This window comes from Rattus norvegicus, chromosome 2 (genome assembly GCF_036323735.1).
Source record: "Rattus norvegicus strain BN/NHsdMcwi chromosome 2, GRCr8, whole genome shotgun sequence".
Lineage (NCBI taxonomy): Eukaryota > Metazoa > Chordata > Mammalia > Rodentia > Muridae > Rattus > Rattus norvegicus.
The window spans coordinates 29894533-29915865 of NC_086020.1; the positions used below are offsets into that span (position 1 = coordinate 29894533).

Sequence of the window (21333 nt, forward strand, 5' to 3'; positions counted from 1 at the left end):
TATAAACAAACTCAAAGAAACAAACACGTGATCATCTCATTAAATGCTGAGAAAGCATTTGGCAAAATTCAACACCCCTTCATGATAAAAGTCCTGGAAAGATCAGGAATTCAAGGCCCATACCTAAACAAAGTAAAAGCAATATACAGCAAACCAGTAGCCAACATTAAACTAAATGGAGAGAAACTTGAAGCAATCCCGCTAGAATCAAGGACTAGACAGGGCTGCCCACTCTCCCTACTTTTCAATATAGTACTCGAAGTCCTAGCCAGAGCAATCAGACAACAAAAGGAGGTCAAGTGGATAAAAATTGAAAGGGAAGAAATCAAAATATCACTATTTGATATTGATAGTATACTCCAAAAGTTCCACCAGAGAACTACTAAACCTGATAAACACCTTCAGCAAAGTGGCTGGACATAAAATTAACTCAAACAAATCAGTAGCCTTCCTCTACTCAATGGATAAATAGGCTGAGAAAGAAATTAGGGAAATGACACCCTTCACAACAGTCCCAAATAACAAAATATCTTGGTGTGACTCTAAGCAAGTGAAATATCTGTATGACAAGAACTTCAAGTCTCTGAATAAAGAAATTGAAGAAAATCTCAGAAGATGGAAAGACCTCCCATGCTCATGGATTAGTAGGATTAATATAGTAAAAATGGTCATTTTGCCAAAAACAACCTAGAGATTCAATGCAATCCTCATCAAAATTCCAACTCTGTTCTTCATAGAAAGAGCAATCTGCAAATTCATTTGAAATAACAAAAAACAAAATAACAACAACAACAACAAAACCAGTATAGCGAAAACTATTCTCAACAATAAAAGAACTTCTGGGGGAATCACCATCCCTAACCTCCAGCTGTATTACAGATCAATCCTGATAAAAACTGTTGTATTTATACAGAGACAGGAAAGTAGATCAATGTAATAGAATTGAAAACTTAGAATAAACCTACACAACTATGGTCACTTTATCAGTGACAAAGGAGCTAAAACCATCCAGTGGTCAAAAGATAGCATTTTCAAAATGGTTTTGGTTCAACTAGAGGTCAGCATGTAGAAGAATGCAAATCAACCCATTCTTATCGCCCTATACAAAGCTCATGTCTAAGTGGATCAAGGACATCCACATCAAACCAGATACACTCAAACTAATAGAAGAAAATTGGGGAAGAGCCTCAAACACAAATAACCCTATTAAAAATGGGGTACAGAGCTAAACAAAGAATTCTCAGTTGAGGAATATTGAGTGGCTGAGGAGTACCTTTAGTATTATTCAACATTCTTAGTCATCAGGGAAATGCAAATCAAAACAACACTGAGATTCCACCTCACACCAGTCAGAATGGCTAAGATAAAAAACTCAGGTGACAAAAGATGCTTGTGAGGATATGGAGAAAGAGGAACACTCCACCATTGTTGGTGGGATTGCAAGCTGGTACTGCCACTCTGGAAATCAGTCCAGGGTTTCCTCAGAAAATTGACATGGAACTAACTTAGAATCCAGGTATACTTCTCCTGGGCATGTACCCAAATGATGCTCCAACATATAACAAGGACACATGCTCCAGTATGTTCATAGCAGCCTTATTCATAATAGATAGAAGTTGGAGGAACCCAGATGTCCTTCAACAGCGGAATGCATACAGAAAATGTGGTACATTTACACAAGGGAATACTATTCAACTATTAAAAACAATGACTTCATGAATTCTTAGGCAAATTGATTGAACTTGAAAATATCATCCTGAGTGAGCTAACCCAATCACATAAGAACACACATGGTATGCAGTCACTGAAAAGTGGATATTAGCCCCAAAGCTCGGAATACCCATGATACAATTCACAAATCACATGGAGCTCAAAAGGAAGGAAGACCAAAATGAGGATGCTTCAGAACTTCTTAGATGGTGGAAAAAATATTCATAGGAGGAAATACAGAGACAAAACGTGGAGCAGAGAGTAAAAGGCCATCCAGAGACTGCCTCACATGGGGATGCATCTCATATTCAGCCACCAAACCCAGACAATATTGTGGATGCCAAGAAGTTCATGCTGACAGGAGCCTGATATAGCTGTCTCTGTCAGAGCCTTACAAATACAGAGGCAGATGCTCACAGCAACCATTGAACTGAGAACACAGTCCCCAATAGAGGAGGTAGAGAAAGGACAGAAGTAGCTGAAGGGATTTGCAACCCCATGAGATGAGCACAATATCAACCAACCAAACCCTCCAGAACTTCCAGGGATGAAACCACCATCCCAAGAGGACACAGGAATGGACCTATGGCTCCATCTCTATATGGAGCAGGGGATGGCCTTGTGGGGCATCAATGGGAGGAGAGGCTCTTGGTCCTGTTAAGGTTCGTTGTCCCAGTATAGAGGAATGTCAGGGAAGGGAGTTGGGAGGGAGTTGGTCAGTGGTTGAGGCAGCACCCTCAGAAGCAGGGTTGCGGGTTGGGATAGTGGGTTTCTCAAGGGGGAACCAGGAAATGGTATGACATTTAAAATGTAAATAATAATGCAATTTTTAAAAAGATTCAATGTAAAAAAGGGGGGATGGGGACTCCAAACACTCCTGGGGATGTAAACAAGTGTGGATGCTGTGGAGATCATTTGAATGTTTCTTTTAAAATAGAATATAGATCTGTCATACAGCTGTACCACCCAGAGTATGGACTTACAGGCATACCTTTTTGGTACCTGCATTCTAATGTTTACTGTAGCACTGACTATGCACAGATCAAGTGATAGAATCAGTGTAGAGGAATTTTATTCCAGCAACTTGCTCTGGGAAGGGATCATATTGAAAGACCTTCTAGGTCTATGTGATCTGGCTGGAATACAGATGTACCCTCAGTACATACCTTTAATCCCAAACAAGGATGTCCAATCAAGTGGTAAAGTGACGAATCAGAGAAAGATTTCACAGAATGGCTCAGGTATAATACGTGACCAACTCTCTCAAGAAGCTATCCAAGGCACTCCAGGATGAGACAGAGTGAGTTGGGGGTTGAGTCAGAAGTCAGTGCGGTGGAGTTGAGTTTGTTCCTGAGTTCATACACTTCAGTGCAGGTCAGCAGAGGCAGTTGAAGCCTGAGGATAAGAAGGAGTCAGAAGATTAGAAATGCTGGGGACAGTATAGCATGACATGGATGGCATCCGGGACCCTGAGAAGTTGGAGACACATTCCTCCAAGGGACCCACCATCAGAAATAAGGAACTGCCCATAGCAGGCCTGGATGGAGACAGCTCAGAAGCTCACGGGCAGCTTTTTATAAAACAAAAAAGTTGTTCCCATTTCTTCTAAGCTTATCCCTGGACAGTGGCTTTATAGATTCCATTTGTGTGCGACTCTTCATTTGTCCTTGGTGTGCACAATTATTCTATTGCGTCTGACTTTCTTATTTCTTTTTCCTGCTCTGCTTAATTCTCTAGTTAATTCTGTGAAACTAGATGTTTCTTGATGTAATAATTCTTTTTTTTAAGAAAGTTTTTTAAATTTTTTTATTAATTTTTATTTATATGAGTACACTGTAGCTGTCTTCAGACACACCAGAAGAGGGCACCACATCTCATTACAGATGGTTGTGAGCCACCATGTGGTTGCTGGGACTTGAACTCAGGACCTCTGGAAGAGCAGCCAGTGTTCTTAACTGCTGAGCCATCTCTCCAGCCCCCTGATGTAATGATTCTTAAACAACTAAAAACTGAGGCATATTGGCACAGCACAGCACAGCACAGCACAGCACAGTCCTAATGGCCCAGGTGAAGGCTGTGAGAACTCATCTTGGAAACAATGCAATAACTGCATAGTGGTAGTGCTAGATTAATGTCTGACCTGCAAAGAAAGTTTGAAGAATTTATGTTTTGAAATAAATTAAGGAAATTGAGCAGAGCCAATATTGGGACCCTGAGAAAGGAAAAAGCTGTGAAGTTATGAAATGAGTTTTGCACATTTGATAATGGTTCCTGGTCTCTTTTGGAAATGTATGGATAAGAAAATACAGAATACATAAAATTATATACTACTAAAACTAAGTCAAAGCACTGTTACTCTTCAGAGAGTCACTGTGTGCAGAAGCAGAAAGGCTAGTGGAACTGCAGAGCTAAGGGTTAACTTGACTGGCCATTGCCTGGAAGCTTTGCCCATGCCATTTATCATTAGAGCTTCACAAGAAACAGCATGTAGCTGACCTCGGAGCTTTGAGCTCTGAAGTATAATAAGTCAAAAGTTAAAGTTTAAATAATGATAACATTGAAATTTTTATTTTGGCCATGGTCCTTGGAATGGGGAAGCTTGAAACTTTGGCTAACAATCAAAATTCTTAATTTTTTTGTGAGATGTGGTCATTCTTTTGAATTTTATTTGGTAATGATTATACAATATTTTTTTCTATCTGCTTTTTGGAGTATCAATCAATAAAAGACTGGGGCAAGTTAAAGGTGAGGGGAGAGTGGGGTAGGGAGCGAGGGAGAGAGAATGTGTAAGGAGAACACACTGAGGGGTATGTTCAATGAAGAGTGTGTGTGTGAGCAAAAGGAGTGCATGGAGGTATGTGTGGTGTGTGTGAGGGGTGTGTGTGGGGGAGTGTAGGTGTGAAAGGAGAGTGCACAGAGGTGTGTAGGAATCTGGGAGTGTGAGAGAAGAAAAAAAGAAAAGTGCATAGTAGTAAAACAGTGCATAGAAGAGTATGGAGTGCATGCAGACTCAAGCTGAGAGAGAGAGAGAGAGACACCTTAAGCCTTGAATCCTGCCTGTCTGCTTATGAGCAAGGTGGCGGGGGGGGGGGGGGAGAATGGCCAAAATAAATGGGTTATGAGAAATTGAAGTTGTCTATTGAAAATTCATATAATAAAAATATTTACTATTAGAAGACATATGTGACAAATTAAAAACATATCATTGAATAAGCACCACAGCATGATGGCTTCTGATTACTTCATCTACCTGTTATGAGAAAGAGAAAAGGGGCAACGGATGTGTGCAGTGGCAGAGAAGGGCACGAGTGTTCTGGTGTTTAGTTACATGTGAGTTTGTTTCCCTTCAGCTAAGACTCTGTATCAAAAAACACAAGTAAATAAATAAGCCCAGCCTTACCCATAATTTCCAATGTAAATGACCCAACCTCTGATACTCAACTCTGTATGACTGTAGCAATACTTGAATAAATTTTTATATTTTGCTTGTTTGTGTTTATATTTAGTCTGTGGTTAATTGACTCTATTGCTTTAGGCATGTGGGGTATAGAATAGTGGCAGAAAGCATATGGTTAAATAAACAAAAGAGAGGAAACCAGCCTGCATATCCATCAGCAGAGGAGTGGTAGAGACAATGTGGTACATATACTCAGTGAATTTTATTCAACTGTAAAGAATGAAATTACCTTGTTGGCAGAAAAATAAAAATTGCCATATTTGGAAGGATAAATACTATATTATGTAATATATAAACTCTAGATTTAATATATACATGCATATATATTAATGTATGTGTGCTTGCATATATATGTATACGTGTGTACATATATATTTAGTACATGAAAGTAGAAGAGGTCCAAGGGGGAGAGAAGAATTTAAAGAGAGGAAGAGGGAACAGGAAAGGATAATAAGAAAGAAAAATAGGGCCCGCAGCAGCTCTCTGCTCCCAAACCCCGTGGGAGAGAGACCTCACCGCCTGGTCAGGTGGGCACTCCTGAGGCTGCAGAGCGGAAGAGACCACCAACACTGCCCACCCCTGCCCACATCCCTGGCCCAAGAGGAAACTGTATACAGCCTCTGGGTTCCCGAGGGGGAGGGCCCAGGAGCGGCAGGACCCCTGCGCCTGAGACACCGCCGGAACCTGAAGGAAACAGACCGGATAAACAGTTCTCTGCACCCAAATCCCGTGGGAGGGAGAGCTAAACCTACAGAGAGGCAGACACGCCTGGGAAACCAGAAGAGACTGCACTCTGCACAAATCTCATACGCCAGAGGAAAACACCAAACGCCATCTGGAACCCTGGTGCACGGAGGCTCCCGGAAAGAGCGGCGCAGATCTTCCTGGTTGCTGCCGCCGTGGAGAGGTCTTAGGCAGCACCCCACGAGCAAACTTGAGCCTCGGGACCACAGGTAAGACCAACCTTTCTGCTGCAAGAGACCTGCCTGGTGAACACCAGACACAGGAACAGCTGAAGACTTGTAGATAGGAAAAACTACACGCCCAAAAGCAGAACACTCTGTCCCCATAACTGGCTGAAAGAAAACAGGAAAACAGGTCTACAGCACTCCTGACACACAGGCTTATAGGACAGTCTAGCCACCGTCAGAAATAGCAGAACAAACTAACACTAGAGATAATCTGATGGCGAGAGGCAAGCGCAGGAACCCAAGCAACAGAAACCAAGACTACCTGGCATCATCGGAGCCCAATTCTCCCACCAAAGCAAACACAGAATGTCCAAACACACCAGAAAAGCAAGATCTAGTTTCAAAATCATATTTGATCATGATGCTGGAGGACTTCAAGAAAGACGTGAAGAACTCCCTTAGAGAAAAAGTAGAAGCCTACAGAGAGGAATCGCAAAAATCCCTGAAAGAATTCCAGGAAATCATAAATAAACAAGTAGAAGCCCATAGAGAGGAGTCACAAAAATCCCTGAAAGAATTCCAGGAAAACACAATCAAACAGCTGAAGGAATTAAAAATGGAAATAGAAGCAATCAAGAAAGAACACATGGAAACAACCCTGGATATAGAAAACCAAAAGAAGAGACAAGGAGCTGTAGACACGAGTTTCACCAACAGAATACAAGAGATGGAAGAGAGAATCTCAGGAGCAGAAGATTCCATAGAAATCATTGACTCAACTGTCAAAGATGATGTAAAGCGGAAAAAGCTACTGGTCCAAAACATACAGGAAATCCAGGACACAATGAGAAGATCAAACCTAAGGATAATAGGTATAGAAGAGAGTGAAGACTCCCAGCTCAAAGGACCAGTAAATATCTTCAACAAAATCATAGAAGAAAACTTCCCTAACCTAAAAAAAGAGATACCCATAGGCATACAAGAAGCCTACAGAACTCCAAATAGATTGGACCAGAAAAGAAACACCTCCCGTCACATAATAGTCAAAACACCAAACGCACAAAATAAAGAAAGAATATTAAAAGCAGTAAGGGAAAAAGGTCAAGTAACATATAAAGGCAGACCTATCAGAATCACACCAGACTTTCGCCAGAAACTATGAAGGCCAGAAGATCCTGGACAGATGTCATACAGACCCTAAGAGAACACAAATGCCAGCCCAGGTTACTGTATCCTGCAAAACTCTCAATTAACATAGATGGAGAAACCAAGATATTCCATGACAAAACCAAATTTACACAATATCTTTCTACAAATCCAGCACTACAAAGGATAATAAATGGTAAAGCCCAACATAAGGAGGCAAGCTATACCCTAGAAGAAACAAGAAACTAATCATCTTGGCAACAAAACAAAGAGAAGAAAAGCACACAAACATAACCTCACATCCAAATATGAATATAACAGGAAGCAATAATCACTATTCCTTAATAGCTGTCAACATCAATGGCCTCAAATCCCCAATAAAAAGACATAGATTAACAAACTGGATACGCAATGAAGACCCTGCGTTCTGCTGCCTACAGGAAACACACCTCAGAGACAAAGACAGACACTACAAAAGAGTGAAAGGCTGGAAAACAACTTTCCAAGCAAATGGTCAGAAGAAGCAAGCTGGAGTAGCCATTCTAATATCAAATAAAATCAATTTCCAACTAAAAGTCATCAAAAAAGATAAGGAAGGACACTTCATATTCATAAAAGGAAAAATCCACAAAGATAAACTCTCAATCCTAAATATCTATGCCCCAAATACAAGGGCACCTACATACGTAAAAGAAACCTTACTAAAGCTCAAAACACACATTGCACCTCACACAATAATAGTAGGAGACTTCAACACCCCACTCTAATCAATGGACAGATCATGGAAACAGAAATTAAACAGAGACGTAGACAGACTAAGAGAAGTCATGAGCCAAATGGACTTAACAGATATTTACAGAACATTCTATCCTAAAGCAAAAGGATCTACCTTCTTCTCAGCTCCTCATGGTACTTTCTCCAAAATTGACCATATAATTGGTCAAAAAACGGGCCTCAACAGGTACAGAAAGATAGAAATAATCCCATGCGTGCTATCGGACCACCACGGCCTAAAACTGGTCTTCAATATCAATAAGGGGAGAATGCCCACATATACGTGGAAATTGAACAGTGTTCTACTCAATGATAACCTGGTCAAGGAAGAAATAAAGAAAGAAATTAAAGACTTTTTAGAATTTAATGAAAATGAAGGTACAACATACCCAAACTTATGGGACACAATGAAAGCTGTGCTAAGAGGAAAACTCATAGCGCTGAGTGCCTACAGAAAGAAACAGGAGACAGCATATATCAGCAGCTTTACAGCACACCTAAGATCTCTAGAACAAAAAGAAGCAAATACACCCAGGAGGAGTAGAAGGCAGGAAATAATCAAACTCAGAGCTGAAATCAACCAAGTAGAAACAAAAAGGACCATAGAAAGAATCAACAGAACCAAAAGTTGGTTCTTTGAGAAAATCAACAAGATAGATAAACCCTTAGCCAGACTAATGAGAGGACACAGAGAGTGTATCCAAATTAACAAAATCACAAATGAAAAGGGAGACATAACTACAGATTCAGAGGAAATTCAAAAAATCATCAGATCTTACTATAAAAGTCTATATTCAACAAAACTTGAAAATCTGCAGGAAATGGACAATTTCCTAGACAGATACCAGGTACCAAAGTTAAATCAGGAACAGATAAACCAGATAAACAACCGCATAACTCCTAAGGAAATAGAAGCAGTCATTAAAGGTCTCCCAACCAAAAAGAGCCCAGGTCCAGACGGGTTTAGTGCAGAATTCTATCAAACCTTCATAGAAGACCTCATACCAATATTATCCAAACTATTCCACAAAATTGAAACAGATGGAGCACTACCGAATTCCTTCTATGAAGCCACAATTACTCTTATACCTAAACCACACAAAGACCCAACAAAGAAAGAGAACTTCAGACCAATTTCCCTTATGAATATCAACGCAAGAATACTCAATAAAATTCTGGCAAACCGAATCCAAGAGCACATCAAAACAATCATCCACCATGACCAAGTAGGCTTCATCCCAGGCATGCAGGGATGGTTTAATATACGGAAAACCATCAACGTGATCCATTATATAAACAAACTGAAAGAACAAAACCACATGATCATTTCATTAGATGCTGAGAAAGCATTTGACAAAATTCAACACCCCTTCATGATAAAAGTCCTGGAAAGAATAGGAATTCAAGGCCGATACCTGAACATAGTAAAAGCCATATACAGCAAACCAGTTGCTAACATTAAACTAAATGGAGAGAAACTTGAAGCAATTCCACTACAATCTGGGACTAGACAAGGCTGCCCACTCTCTCCCTACTTGTTCAATATAGTTCTTGAAGTTCTAGCCAGAACAATCAGACAACAAAAGGGGTCAAGGGGATACAGATCGGAAAAGAAGAAGTCAAAATATCACTATTTGCAGATGATATGCTAGTATATTTAAGTGATCCCAAAAGTTCCACCAGAGAACTACTAAAGCCGATAAACAACTTCAGCAAAGTGGCTGGGTATAAAATTAACTCAAATAAATCAGTAGCCTTCCTCTACACAAAAGAGAAATAAGCCGAGAAAAAAATTAGGGAAACGACACCCTTCATAATAGACCCAAACAATATAAAGTACCTCGGTGTGACTTTAACCAAGCATGTAAAAGATTTGTACAACAAGAACTTCGAGACTCTGAAGAAAGAAATTGAAGAAGACCTCAGAAGATGGAAAGATCTCCCATGCTCATGGATTGGCAGGATTAATATAGTAAAAATGGCCATTTTACCAAAAGCGATCTACAGATTCAATGCAATCCCCATCAAAATACCAATCCAATTCTTCAAAGAGTTAGACAGTACAATTTGCAAATTCATCTGGAATAACAAAAAACCCAGGATAGCTAAAAGTATCCTCAACAATAAAAGGACTTCAGGGGGAATCACTATCCCTGAACTCAAGCAGTATTACAGAACAATAGTGATAAAAACTGCATGGTATTGGTACAGAGACAGACAGATAGACCAATGGAACAGAATTGAAGACCCAGAAATGAACCCACACACGTATGGGCACTTGATTTTTGACAAAGGAGCCAAAACCATCCAATGGAAAAAAGATAGCATTTTCAGGAAATGGTGCTAGTTCAACTGGAGGTCAACATGTAGAAGAATGCAGATCGATCCATGCTTATCACCCTGTACAAAGCTTAAATCCAAGTGGATCAAGGACCTCCACATCAAACCTGATACACTCAAACTAATAGAAGAAAAACTAGGGAAGCATCTGGAACACATGGGCACTGGAAAAAATTTCCTGAACAAAACACCAATGGCTTATGCTCTAAGATCAAAATCGACAAATGGGATCTCATAAAACTGCAAAGTTTCTGTAAGGCAAAGGATACTGTGGTTAGGACAAAACGGCAACCAACAGATTGGGAAAAGATCTTTACCAATCCTACAACAGATAGAGGCCTTATATCCAAAATATACAAAGAACTCAAGAAGTTAGACCGCAGGTAGACAAATAACCCTATTAAAAATGGGGTTCAGAGCTAAACGAAGAATTCACAGCTGAGGAATGCCGAATGGCTGAGAAACACCTAAAGAAATGTTCAACATCTTTAGTCATAAGGGAAATGCAAATCAAAACACACCAGTGAGAATGGCTAAGATCAAAAACTCAGGTGACAGCAGATGCTGGCGAGGATGTGGAGAAAGAGGAACACTCCTCCATTGTTGGTGGGATTGCAGACTGGTACAACCATTCTGGAAATCAGTCTGGAGGTTCCTCAGAAAATTGGACATTGAACTGCCTGAGGATCCAGCTATACCTCTCTTGGGCATATACCCAAAAGATGCCCCAACATATAAAAAAGACACGTGCTCCACTATGTTCATAGCAGCCTTATTTATATTAGCCAGAAGCTGGAAAGATCCCAGATGCCCTTCAACAGAGGAATGGATACAGAAAATGTGGTACATCTACACAATGGAATATTACTCAGCTATCAAAAACAATGACTTTATGAAATTCATAGGCAAATGGTCGGAACTGGAAAATATCATCCTGAGTGAGGTTACCCAATCACAGAAAAACACACATGGTATGCACTCATTGATAAGTGGCTATTAGCCCAAATGCTTGAATTACCCTAGATGCCTAGAACAAATGAAACTCAAGATGGATGATCAAAATGTGAATGCTTCACTCCTTCTTTAAAAGGGGAACAAGAATACCCTTGGCAGGGAATAGAGAGGCAAAGATTAAAACAGACACAGAAGGAACACCCATTCAGAGCCTGCCCCACATGTGGCCCATGCATATACAGCTATCCAATTAGCCAAGATGGATGAAGCAAAGAAGTGCAGGCCGACAGGAGCCGGATGTAGATCTCTCCCGAGAGACACAGCCAGAATACAGCAAATACAGAGGCGAATGCCAGCAGCAGACCACTGATTTGAGAATAGGACCCCTGTTGAAGGAATCAGAGAAAGAACTGGAAGAGCTTGAAGGGGCTCGAGACCCCATATGTACAACAATGTCAAGCAACCAGAGCTTCCAGGGACTAAGCCACTACCTAAAGACTATACATGGACTGACCCTGGACTCTGACCTCATAGGTAGCATTGAATATCCTAGTAAGAGCACCAGTGGAAGGGGAAGCCCTGGGTCCTGCTAAGACTGAACCCCCAGTGAACTAGATTGTTGGGGAGAGGGCGGCAAAAGGGGGAGGATGGGGAGGGGAATACCCATAAAGAAGGGGAGGGGGGAGGGGGATATTTGCCTGGAAACCGCGAAAGGGAATAACACTCAAAATGTATATAAGAAATACTCAAGTTAATAAAAAAAAGATTTAAAAAAAAGGAAGAAAGAAAAATAATCACATTTTCTCTCATATGCAGAATCTAGAATTAATTTTATATATAAAATTTTATATATAATGAATATAATATATATATATATATATATGGACCATTAGGGCAAGAAGGAAACCAGTCAGAGGGGAAGAGGAGGGATGAAGAAGTGCAATTATGTTTGTGTGTGTGTGTGTGTGTGTGTGTGTGTGTGTGTGTGTAAGGAAGAGCACGGGTCAATAATATATACATGCATGAAAGTTACATAATGAAACCCATTATTTTGTATTCTAACTAAAAAATTTAATTAAAATTTTTAAATTTGGAAATCAATAAAATTCTAAGCTCAATAATAACTTATCTGAAACTATTATAATAGATATGCCTAGAAATTAAAACATGACTTAATAGAGAAATGTCCCATAAAAAGTAATGCCATATTTTAAATACAATTGTTATAATTAAGCAAAGTTAAGCCAATAAAAAGAACATATTTGGAAAAATTATTAAAATATAATGTTGACTCTAGAATTTTATACAACTACAATATAACCAAACAATTTAAATCAGGAATATGAGATTAGTCTGTTTGGAAGTCAATGTAATTTAGCAAGTTTAACGTACTGAGAACATAGAAAATGCCAATTGTTTGGAACAATGAACTATGTCCATGGATTAAAAACTTACTATTGCTTATATGTTCGTTCTTACAAAAGTAGCATATAGATTCAATGAAACTCAAAATCTCAATAGAGAGTTTCATAGAAATTAATAAGCTATGTTTGAAATTTATAAGGCACTGAAAAGAGTGTGAAAAAGCTGAGACGTCTTAGGTAGTCACAGCGTCTGTAGAGTTGTGGATACTCATGCTGCAGCTGTGGTGGTAAAGAAGAGCGCCTGGGCGAGAATAGCACCACTGACACTGAAGCTGCACGTCCCTTTGTTGTGGAGTGCTGCCGTGTACATAAACAGGATGCTCACAGCATTGTCGACCTCAATGCCAGTAGCTTCCACAGCCTCCACTTATGAGAACCAGACTGTGTCTGGACATTGATGAATAGATCATGCTGAATACAGCCTAGGAGGGGAGGACACCCAAATTAAGAACCACCGAGTTTATAGACAGATCACTTTGGACAGGAAACAGCATGTAGAAATAGTTGATTTTGACAGAGATACAAAAGTGAGTTGGATAAAATTGAAATCTTTAGATTTTTATTTGCAAATTTTAGAAACCTTTAATCTTTTACTGTATATAAAAAATAACTTAAAATGTGTCATAGGCCTGAAAGAGTTAAGACAACCTCCTAAAAGAAAACAGAAGAAAATTTCAAGATTTTTCAGATAGGCAAATATTTCTTAAATAGAATCTAATAGGGATGAACTTTAATTATTGACTCTGGTAAGTTAGACCATGAAAATTAAAATCTAAATCTTTAAAAGCATGAGTAAACTAAAAGACCATGACTCGGATTAGGAGACACTGTGTTTCCTAAGTCATACTTATGAGAGTAATTTCTGTTGGCTCAGTGGCTTTTAAATGTTTCCTTTATCTTTATATCTTTGTATACACAAAAAGATAAAATCCATTGTCGCATAGTGTGCCTCAGTTTTACTCAAATTTTGACTATATTTTTGCTAGGCGATGTTTCCATAGTTTTGAATCACTGGGCTCTCTGTGCAAGTAGGATCACTGGCTCTTGGCCTGATTCACTATAATGTATTCTAATTGTTAGCTGTTCTTAATTTTGTTAAATTACAAACTCTCTATACACAACTTCTTTTAAACTTACTTTATTTTATTTTTTCTTACATGTGTAAGTATTTTATCTTACATGAGTGTATTTGTGTACCACATGTGTGTAGGAGCCTGTTATGATCAGTAGACATGTTGGATCCCTTGGAATTAGAGCTACAAACAGTTGTGATCCACCACCATGTTAACATGCAGCCTTTTGTTTTATCTTAGTTTAATTTTTATTACGTTCATTTGTTTATGCGTGGGCACTGGTAGGGTACGTGTGGCGTGCACAGGAGTCCAAGGGTAACCTGTAGTAGTAGATTTTCTTCTACCATGTGGATCCCAGGTATCAAACTGAGGTGATCAGACTTGGCAGCAAACCCCATTATCCACTGAGCCAACTCTCCAGCCCTTCTGACACCCAACTTTGAGTACCTCAGGGTACCTCATTTATGTTAAAAATGCTTGGTCATTTGTTTCCTTTCTGTAAAATGATGGGGTTAGAGTAGATCATTTGTAAGTACTACCTCCAATTTTGTTACCTTGCAATCATAACTACTAAAATATGTATTTCTATAGAGAGAATTTTAGAATGAATTTAGGTTGGTAGATTAATTTACTGAAAATGCTCATCCAAGTAGAATTTTATTACACTACAATGAATTGGTAACTTGCAGTATAAATGTACTGTAATGTAGTCCAGAAGCAAGGCTTACCGTCTTCTTTACTCCATCCGCAGCCAGTTGGGCAGTATAGTGGGACTGTGTCAGCGACTCCACATTTTCATACGCATGACTGAATCTGTACTCTGTAGACCTATGCAGCCCAGTGCAGTAGCTAGGAGCAACAGTTTGCTATTTGAATTTGAATTAATTTAATAAAGAATTCTGTCACTTAGTCATTTTCACTGTGTTTCAGATACTCAGTAAGGGCACATGGTTTGCATCTACTTTTTGGGAACAACTGGTACAGAAATTCTTGTGGGCAGAAGTAACTAGAAGTGATATTACCTGTGCCACTCTTTACCAAGGGAGCAGCGTACTATGGGCCAGTCAAGCCCAATCAAAGTTACCATTACCATGTCAAATTTACTCAAAATGTTTCTTGTCCATACCTTGAAGATATGTACTTAGTAATGATGTCTTAAAATGAAAGCAGATTTATTTAGCTATAACTTTGAAAATTTACCTTTCAGGCAGCTGAGATACTCCTAGAACATGGAGCAAACCCTAGTCAGAAAGATCAGAAACAGAGGACTGCTTTGGATGAAGCAGATGATGAAAAAATGAAAGAACTACTAAAATCTCATGGTGCTATTGAGACCGCTCATGGAGAAGAGAGGAGCTCCATAGTTCCAGGTATGCATGTCAATATTGCTTTCTACGTCATACAGGTATGTCTCTGCTTAGCACAGTAAAATCTTTGCATACAGAGTAGAGCATTATTTCCTTACTAGAGGTTGGTGTTTCCTTCTGTTCATTAAACTCTTAAAAATACATTATTTTGTAGAAATTAACATTCTAAAGTTTGATTTAGGAGCATTCCCACGGTGGCTCACAGTGATCTGTAACTCCAGTCCCAGGGTCTCTGGTGCTTTCTTGGCCTCTGCAGGCGTTGCATATGCTGGCACAGTGACATATATGGAGGCAAAAGACCTATATACATAAAATAAATATAAATCTCTAAATATAATAACATTTACAGATCATGTATTAGTATTAGCTTTTCCTTTATCACCTTCCTTTTTAATTTTTTAGTACAAAGGATGCTATTTTAATAATATTGTCATAGTATTTTATCTAAACTTTTTCAAAATCTTTTTATTTGTACAGAAATTTCCCTGAGGAACAGTGCAGTCAGGCGTTTACCCAATGCCTGAATATTTTAGTCCTTTTGGAAGTCCAGTCTCTAGGTCCATGAACTCTGGTGTGGCCAGCTGGATGGTCCCATCTATTGTTACTGGTCTCCTAGAAACCACTGTTTGGATGGTTATGGAACCTTCTAGAGGCTATGTACTTCTGTATCCAACACCACTGGAAGACACCAATGGCCATTAGACACATAGCCTAATAACACAGAACCCTGAAGATACTGTTCATTTTAGGGTTGCTTGGCTGACCAGAAGCTGCAGTTTCTAGCCTGTACACGAAGGGAGTGTCAGCACGTACTGATTGCTAGACCCCCCAAATCAGCATCGGTTTCTACACAATGGTCTGCTTCATGTTAAAGCTGAAAATACAGACCAAAGCACTGCTGAGTGTGGAGTACCTGTCTGTGGAGATAGTGGCACCATAACAGTATACCGTCAAAATAACAGACGTGATGGGCAGCTAGTAACGTGTGCATTGCCAGAGGATGTAAAGTAGTGATGTTCAATTCTGGGAGAAACTGGAGATTTAGAAACTGTGTGTCATGTTGAGGATTGAAAGATATAGAACCTATGTGGGTGGACGAGGAAGTCAATAAGGAACTCTGTGGATACAAGGAAAGTGTGAGCAGGTTGTTGAGTGCTAAAGGCACAGGACAGATGAGCTTGATGTGTGCTACACGAGCCACAGAGAAAAGGGGCAGGAGAATATTTCAGTGAAAGGCACCTTTATCTATTATCAAATCTTACACATTTGAAATTATTCCTTCCACAGTTACATTTCCCTCTTCAAAAATTCCCATGAACCTGGAGTTCCTAAGTGTAATGTTAGGGATCCAGCCCAGGGATTGCACATGCGTATGTTAGGAAACCCTCTCTTACTAAGCTATGATACCAAACCTGGATGGTGATATGGAATTGGAGTTACTGAGATGAAACATACACCATCTGCTAAGCAAACATCAATCTCCCTACCTTTGTCTTTGAGATAGAGTCATGTTGAAACCAAGCGGCTGATTTCTTTGTAGAAGAGCAGGAAAAGGGTGACATTATATTGAAGTCCTTGCAGCTAAGATTTCATTGTCTTAAAATGTATAATGAATGATCCTGAAGTTATTAGATTCAAGAATATTTCAAGAAAATGTAGATCTAGGCATAATTTATCAAGCAATTTTGAAATAGTTTCCACTTAAAAGCGTTAAAAGAGAATTGTTATTTTTTTCCTTTTTCTCATGATTGAAGCTTGACTCAGAAGATACTCAGAAATGCATCTGCTCTTGCTGTGGAGAATGTAGGAGTGAGACCATCTTTTCTAGTTCATCATGCTTATCACCAGCTGTTGATTTTCAAGGGTAGATGGATGTCATTGTGATTGGTTAAAACCAAAAATACTCAATATGTAACTATTATTGATCTAAATCACATGCAGGTTAAAATCAGGACTACTAAAATTCTTCTCTTTCTTGGAGCCCCATTGAGTTTTTTCTCCCTTTCTACCTGAACATTCAGCTCTTATGACTTGACTGAGCTTAGCACACTAGGGAATCTTGGCATTTGGACATACTGGGACTCCTCTGTCTACTGATTCTTGGATGTCTATTTAGTCAGGTGCCCAGAGGAATGAGGAGCATAGAACAAGTGGTAATATGGTATGGGCAAAGGGAACTCATAATAGGAAGGAAAAAAACAGGAGTATTACAGAGCAATGAATCATAGTCGTTAAGAGCATTCTCTTGGAATCAGATAGCATCTAGTTTCAGAATTAACTGTGTCCTAAATTTCCTGAACTTTGACATTTCACTTCTAATAAAATTTGTGGCAGGCTACCTATTTCAAGTGGTTCTTGTGAATATTTCAATATTAACTAAGATGATACACCAGGAAATAATTTAGTATATGATAAATGCTCATAAAATATTGTCATAGTTAAAATAATGAGAAACTACTAGCATTAAAATAATAATCATAATCATTCTTTTCGTCCTTTTCAGTTAAAACTGATAAAAGAAGACAGTTTTGAACATTTTATTTTCTAACTCTATTTTTCTAACTTATTTTTTAAGTAAAAATTCCTGCTATTCGCCCAAAAAGATATAAGCCTTTTATCTGTGACAATGACAAAGCAGTTGGTTCTCCTGCTCCCTCACATAAAGCAAAGAGGAGTGAGAGCCGACCTGTGGTAAGTGACGTGGAAGTCCATTCATTCTTCAGCCTGGAGAATGCCATCCCTTCAAATAGCCAGCCACTGGGCATGCCTTGAATGTGTGTTTTCATGACAACATCAGTTGAACAGAATGAGTCAAGAAGACATTGTGTGTTTAGTTCTCAGTTGTCTGCACTGACCAGGGAAGTACACATTAGCCGCTGTCCTTCTGCTCCTGCTTGAGCCAATGGACTTCTCTTCCTGCTGACACTGCTGCTTTCCTGTTGTCCTCATTCACAGGAATGACACATTCTAGGACATATAGTTCACAGAAGATTCTAGGGCCCACATAGAGAACAACAATGTTACTGGCCTAACTGCCTTGAGTCACACATAATATTAGAGTTTGTGGTGAACCTCACTATTGCTCAATAAATATCATTTACATATAGATCAGTTTGATTGGGAATATTTTCAGTTAAAAACTACTAAGTTTTATTAGACACAAACTTAAGATACCATTTTCAGTATTATTTTGAATATAGCTTAGTTCATTGTGTTGAAGATCAAGTACATCTACAATACAAGCAAGACAGGAAAGTTGACACAAAGGTAGTATCTTTAATGGAGCCTAAAGGTAGAGGTTTAGCCTGAGCACAAATGTAGACCTTCCTTTTGCTTTTGGAATAAGTGATTTACTATGTAAAGAGATAGGCCTTGGCTTTTTTTATTTATTTTGCAATTTCATATTTTGTAGTTTTACTATAAAGTTCTTAATAAATAGCAACACAAAGATTGCTTTACCATCTCTAATAAGACAGCCCACGAGGTAAAGGTACTTGTCACCAAGCCTGACAGCCTGAGTCCAGCTCTGGATCCAGACGGTAGGAGAGAACCAACTTCCAAAACTTGTCTTTTGTCTTCCAGTGTGTACACACACACTAGAGAAATGTAAATATTTGAGAAATTATGAAAATATAGGTAGTATTAGTCCATTAATCATCATTTATTGAGTGAGAGTTCTGCTCACATGATTTTGGAAAGCATACAGAAAAATAAAACATGTTCCTGCTTACAAGAATTGATGAGGAAATGCTTTATAAAAAGCATTATGTGGCTCTAAAATTATGAATTCACTGAAAGATAAGTCAGTAGGGACTCTGTTAGGCAGAGTTAGGTTTTATATGTGAGATGGATTTTATAGAGCAACACGTTACACCAGTGTTGTCCTTAACATTTTACATGAACAGCTCCTCTCGGCTCAGGCATGACAGGAGGCTGACTTGCTGCAGTCAGTCGCCAGGAGGAGGTGGAGCAGGAGCTCATACAGGTGGTCTGCCCCTGGAGGCCACGTCATGGCTCTAAAAGATAGAACAGGAGCTGTGAGTGCAGTTCTTGCGGGAAACTTAGTAGTGCCAAGGGCACGAGTAGTCCACGTTAAACCCCTTCATGTGCTTAATACAGTGTTTAATATATCTAGGGTTGTGCATAGGATTTTAATAATGCACAGCGATAATCATTACAATCTTCAAGTGAACTTCTTACATATATAATCATGAAATATGTGTGAGGTTTTCCCTCCATCTCTACAGTATCAAATGAAGACAGAAGTTGAAACTTTTTAATCATTTTTTTCTTTTTTTAAAATTGGTTATTTCATTTATTTACATTTCAAATGTTATTCCCCTTCCTGGTTTCCCCTCCACAAACTCCCTATCCTATCCCCCCTCCCCCTGCTTCTGTGAGGGTGCTCCCCCACGCACCTGCCCCTCCTACCACACCACCCTAGCATTCCCCTTGCTGGGGCATCAAGACTTCACAGGACCAAGGGCCTCCCCTCCCACTGATGCCAGATCAGGCTATCCTCAGCTACATTTGTGGCTGGAGCCATGGATCCCTCCATGTATTCTCTTTGGTGGTTTAGTTCCTGGAAGCTCTGGGGGGCTGGTTGATATTGTTATTCTTCCTATAGGGTTGCAAACCCCTTCAGCTCCTTGTATGGTTACTCCTTTTCTTCTGTTTTTCAGTAGATTCACTACATAAGGCAAGGTACATTTAAATCTTATCTTTATATATCTTCAACATCCACTCAATTAAAGTCACATAAATCACGAGTGCATTTTGAGATGAGATTTTAAGCTGCATATTCATTGTGTTTGTCAGACTATCAACACGCCAGTCTTCCCTCTTATAATGGAACTCTTAACATTTCTGTCTGGCAGCATCAGACCATCAGTGCCATTCTAAAAGATCTAGAAGAAAAACAGGAAACCTTACTGAAGTTTGAGATAAGAAACTCTGAAGATGAAGGTAAGTATGTACTTCTTAACTCAGCAGTCAGAGTAGCTGATGTGGGAGTCCGCATGCGTGGGGGTCAGACAGATCCAGGATGCTTTATCCTCTTTCATGGTCAGCATACTAAAATATATAGGCTAATTTTTAAAAATTAAAGAGGAGTTAGTGGAATTTTCTTTGAAACTTTGAAAAAAATACTTGAAGGATTTTTTTTAAAGAAGGAGAATGACAGAACTTTGTTCTTTAGTTAAGCAATGTTTTGAGGCTGGCAGATAAACTCGGTCTTATTGTAAAGACTAGAAATAAAGTTGCTTCCCATCATAATCTGAAAGATATAAGTGCTTATTTTCTTTTTAGAAATCATGTTCTTTGTTATAAATAATAAAACTGATATATTGGTGTCATGTACCGTTTATATCTGTAAATTCTGGATATCTTGTCCTGTCTTTTCACCATATATGGTTTGCCCTAGGACCACTTGAGAACATCTTTTTTTTTAAATTGATATACTTTTGAAAAGCAGTGTCAGATACAGATGGTACAGATAGAATCCTAGCTCCTAGAACTTAAATCAATGGGATAGCAGAATTAGGATTTGAGATGGGCTGTTCTTTCTTGGTACAGTGTTCTTATCTGAGTACCTCAGGCATTTCATTAAGATGGTAGAATTAAATAAGCTTTGATCTAATTATCTGGGCCACTTATATTGGAGAATGGATAGGAATAGTGAAGATTTAAGGCCCATTGCAAAAAAAAAGGACAATAATTCTAATTCTAAATTTACCTGAACAGATTCAGCATTTGCCAATCTTCAATTAGCTGATCTTTTATTTTGTCATTGTGTTTCTAGAACAATACATTGAAAAGATGTTAGACATAAAAGAAGTTATGGATAATATACTTGCTCAACAGAAAACAGAAAGGGATGATCTAGCTAAAAAATACAGGTGAGTGGGGAAAGGACTTATTTCAATTATTATAATGCCAGATTTCAACTTGACATATTTGCCAAGGTCCATGTGTTAAAAGCTTGGTTTCCAGCTTGGCACTGTTGGAGGTGGTGTAAACTTTAAAGTGGGGCCCAATAGAAGGTTTCCAGTTGTTGGGAGACAAACACCAGAAGAGTACAATGAAACCCTAGCCCTTCCTTCCTCTTTTTACATCTTGACCATGAAGTAAACAGCTTTGTTTTGTCACACACTCTTACTAAAATGTGTGGCCTCACAA

General features: G+C 39.0%; 1 protein-coding gene across 8 annotated transcripts in view; it reads left to right on the forward strand.

Moving 5' to 3' along the window:
* The window catches only part of Ankrd31 (ankyrin repeat domain 31), a 193740-nt gene that overhangs the window by 100651 nt on the left and 71756 nt on the right, over positions 1-21333 (forward strand). For all 8 annotated transcript variants that reach the window (XM_063282676.1, XM_039103463.2, XM_063282675.1 and 5 more), the window contains 4 exons: positions 14997-15159; positions 17732-17847; positions 20034-20121; positions 20957-21053. In XM_063282676.1, the coding sequence (XP_063138746.1) occupies positions 14997-15159; positions 17732-17847; positions 20034-20121; positions 20957-21053 (464 nt within the window). The remainder of the gene's footprint in view (positions 1-14996; positions 15160-17731; positions 17848-20033; positions 20122-20956; positions 21054-21333) is intronic.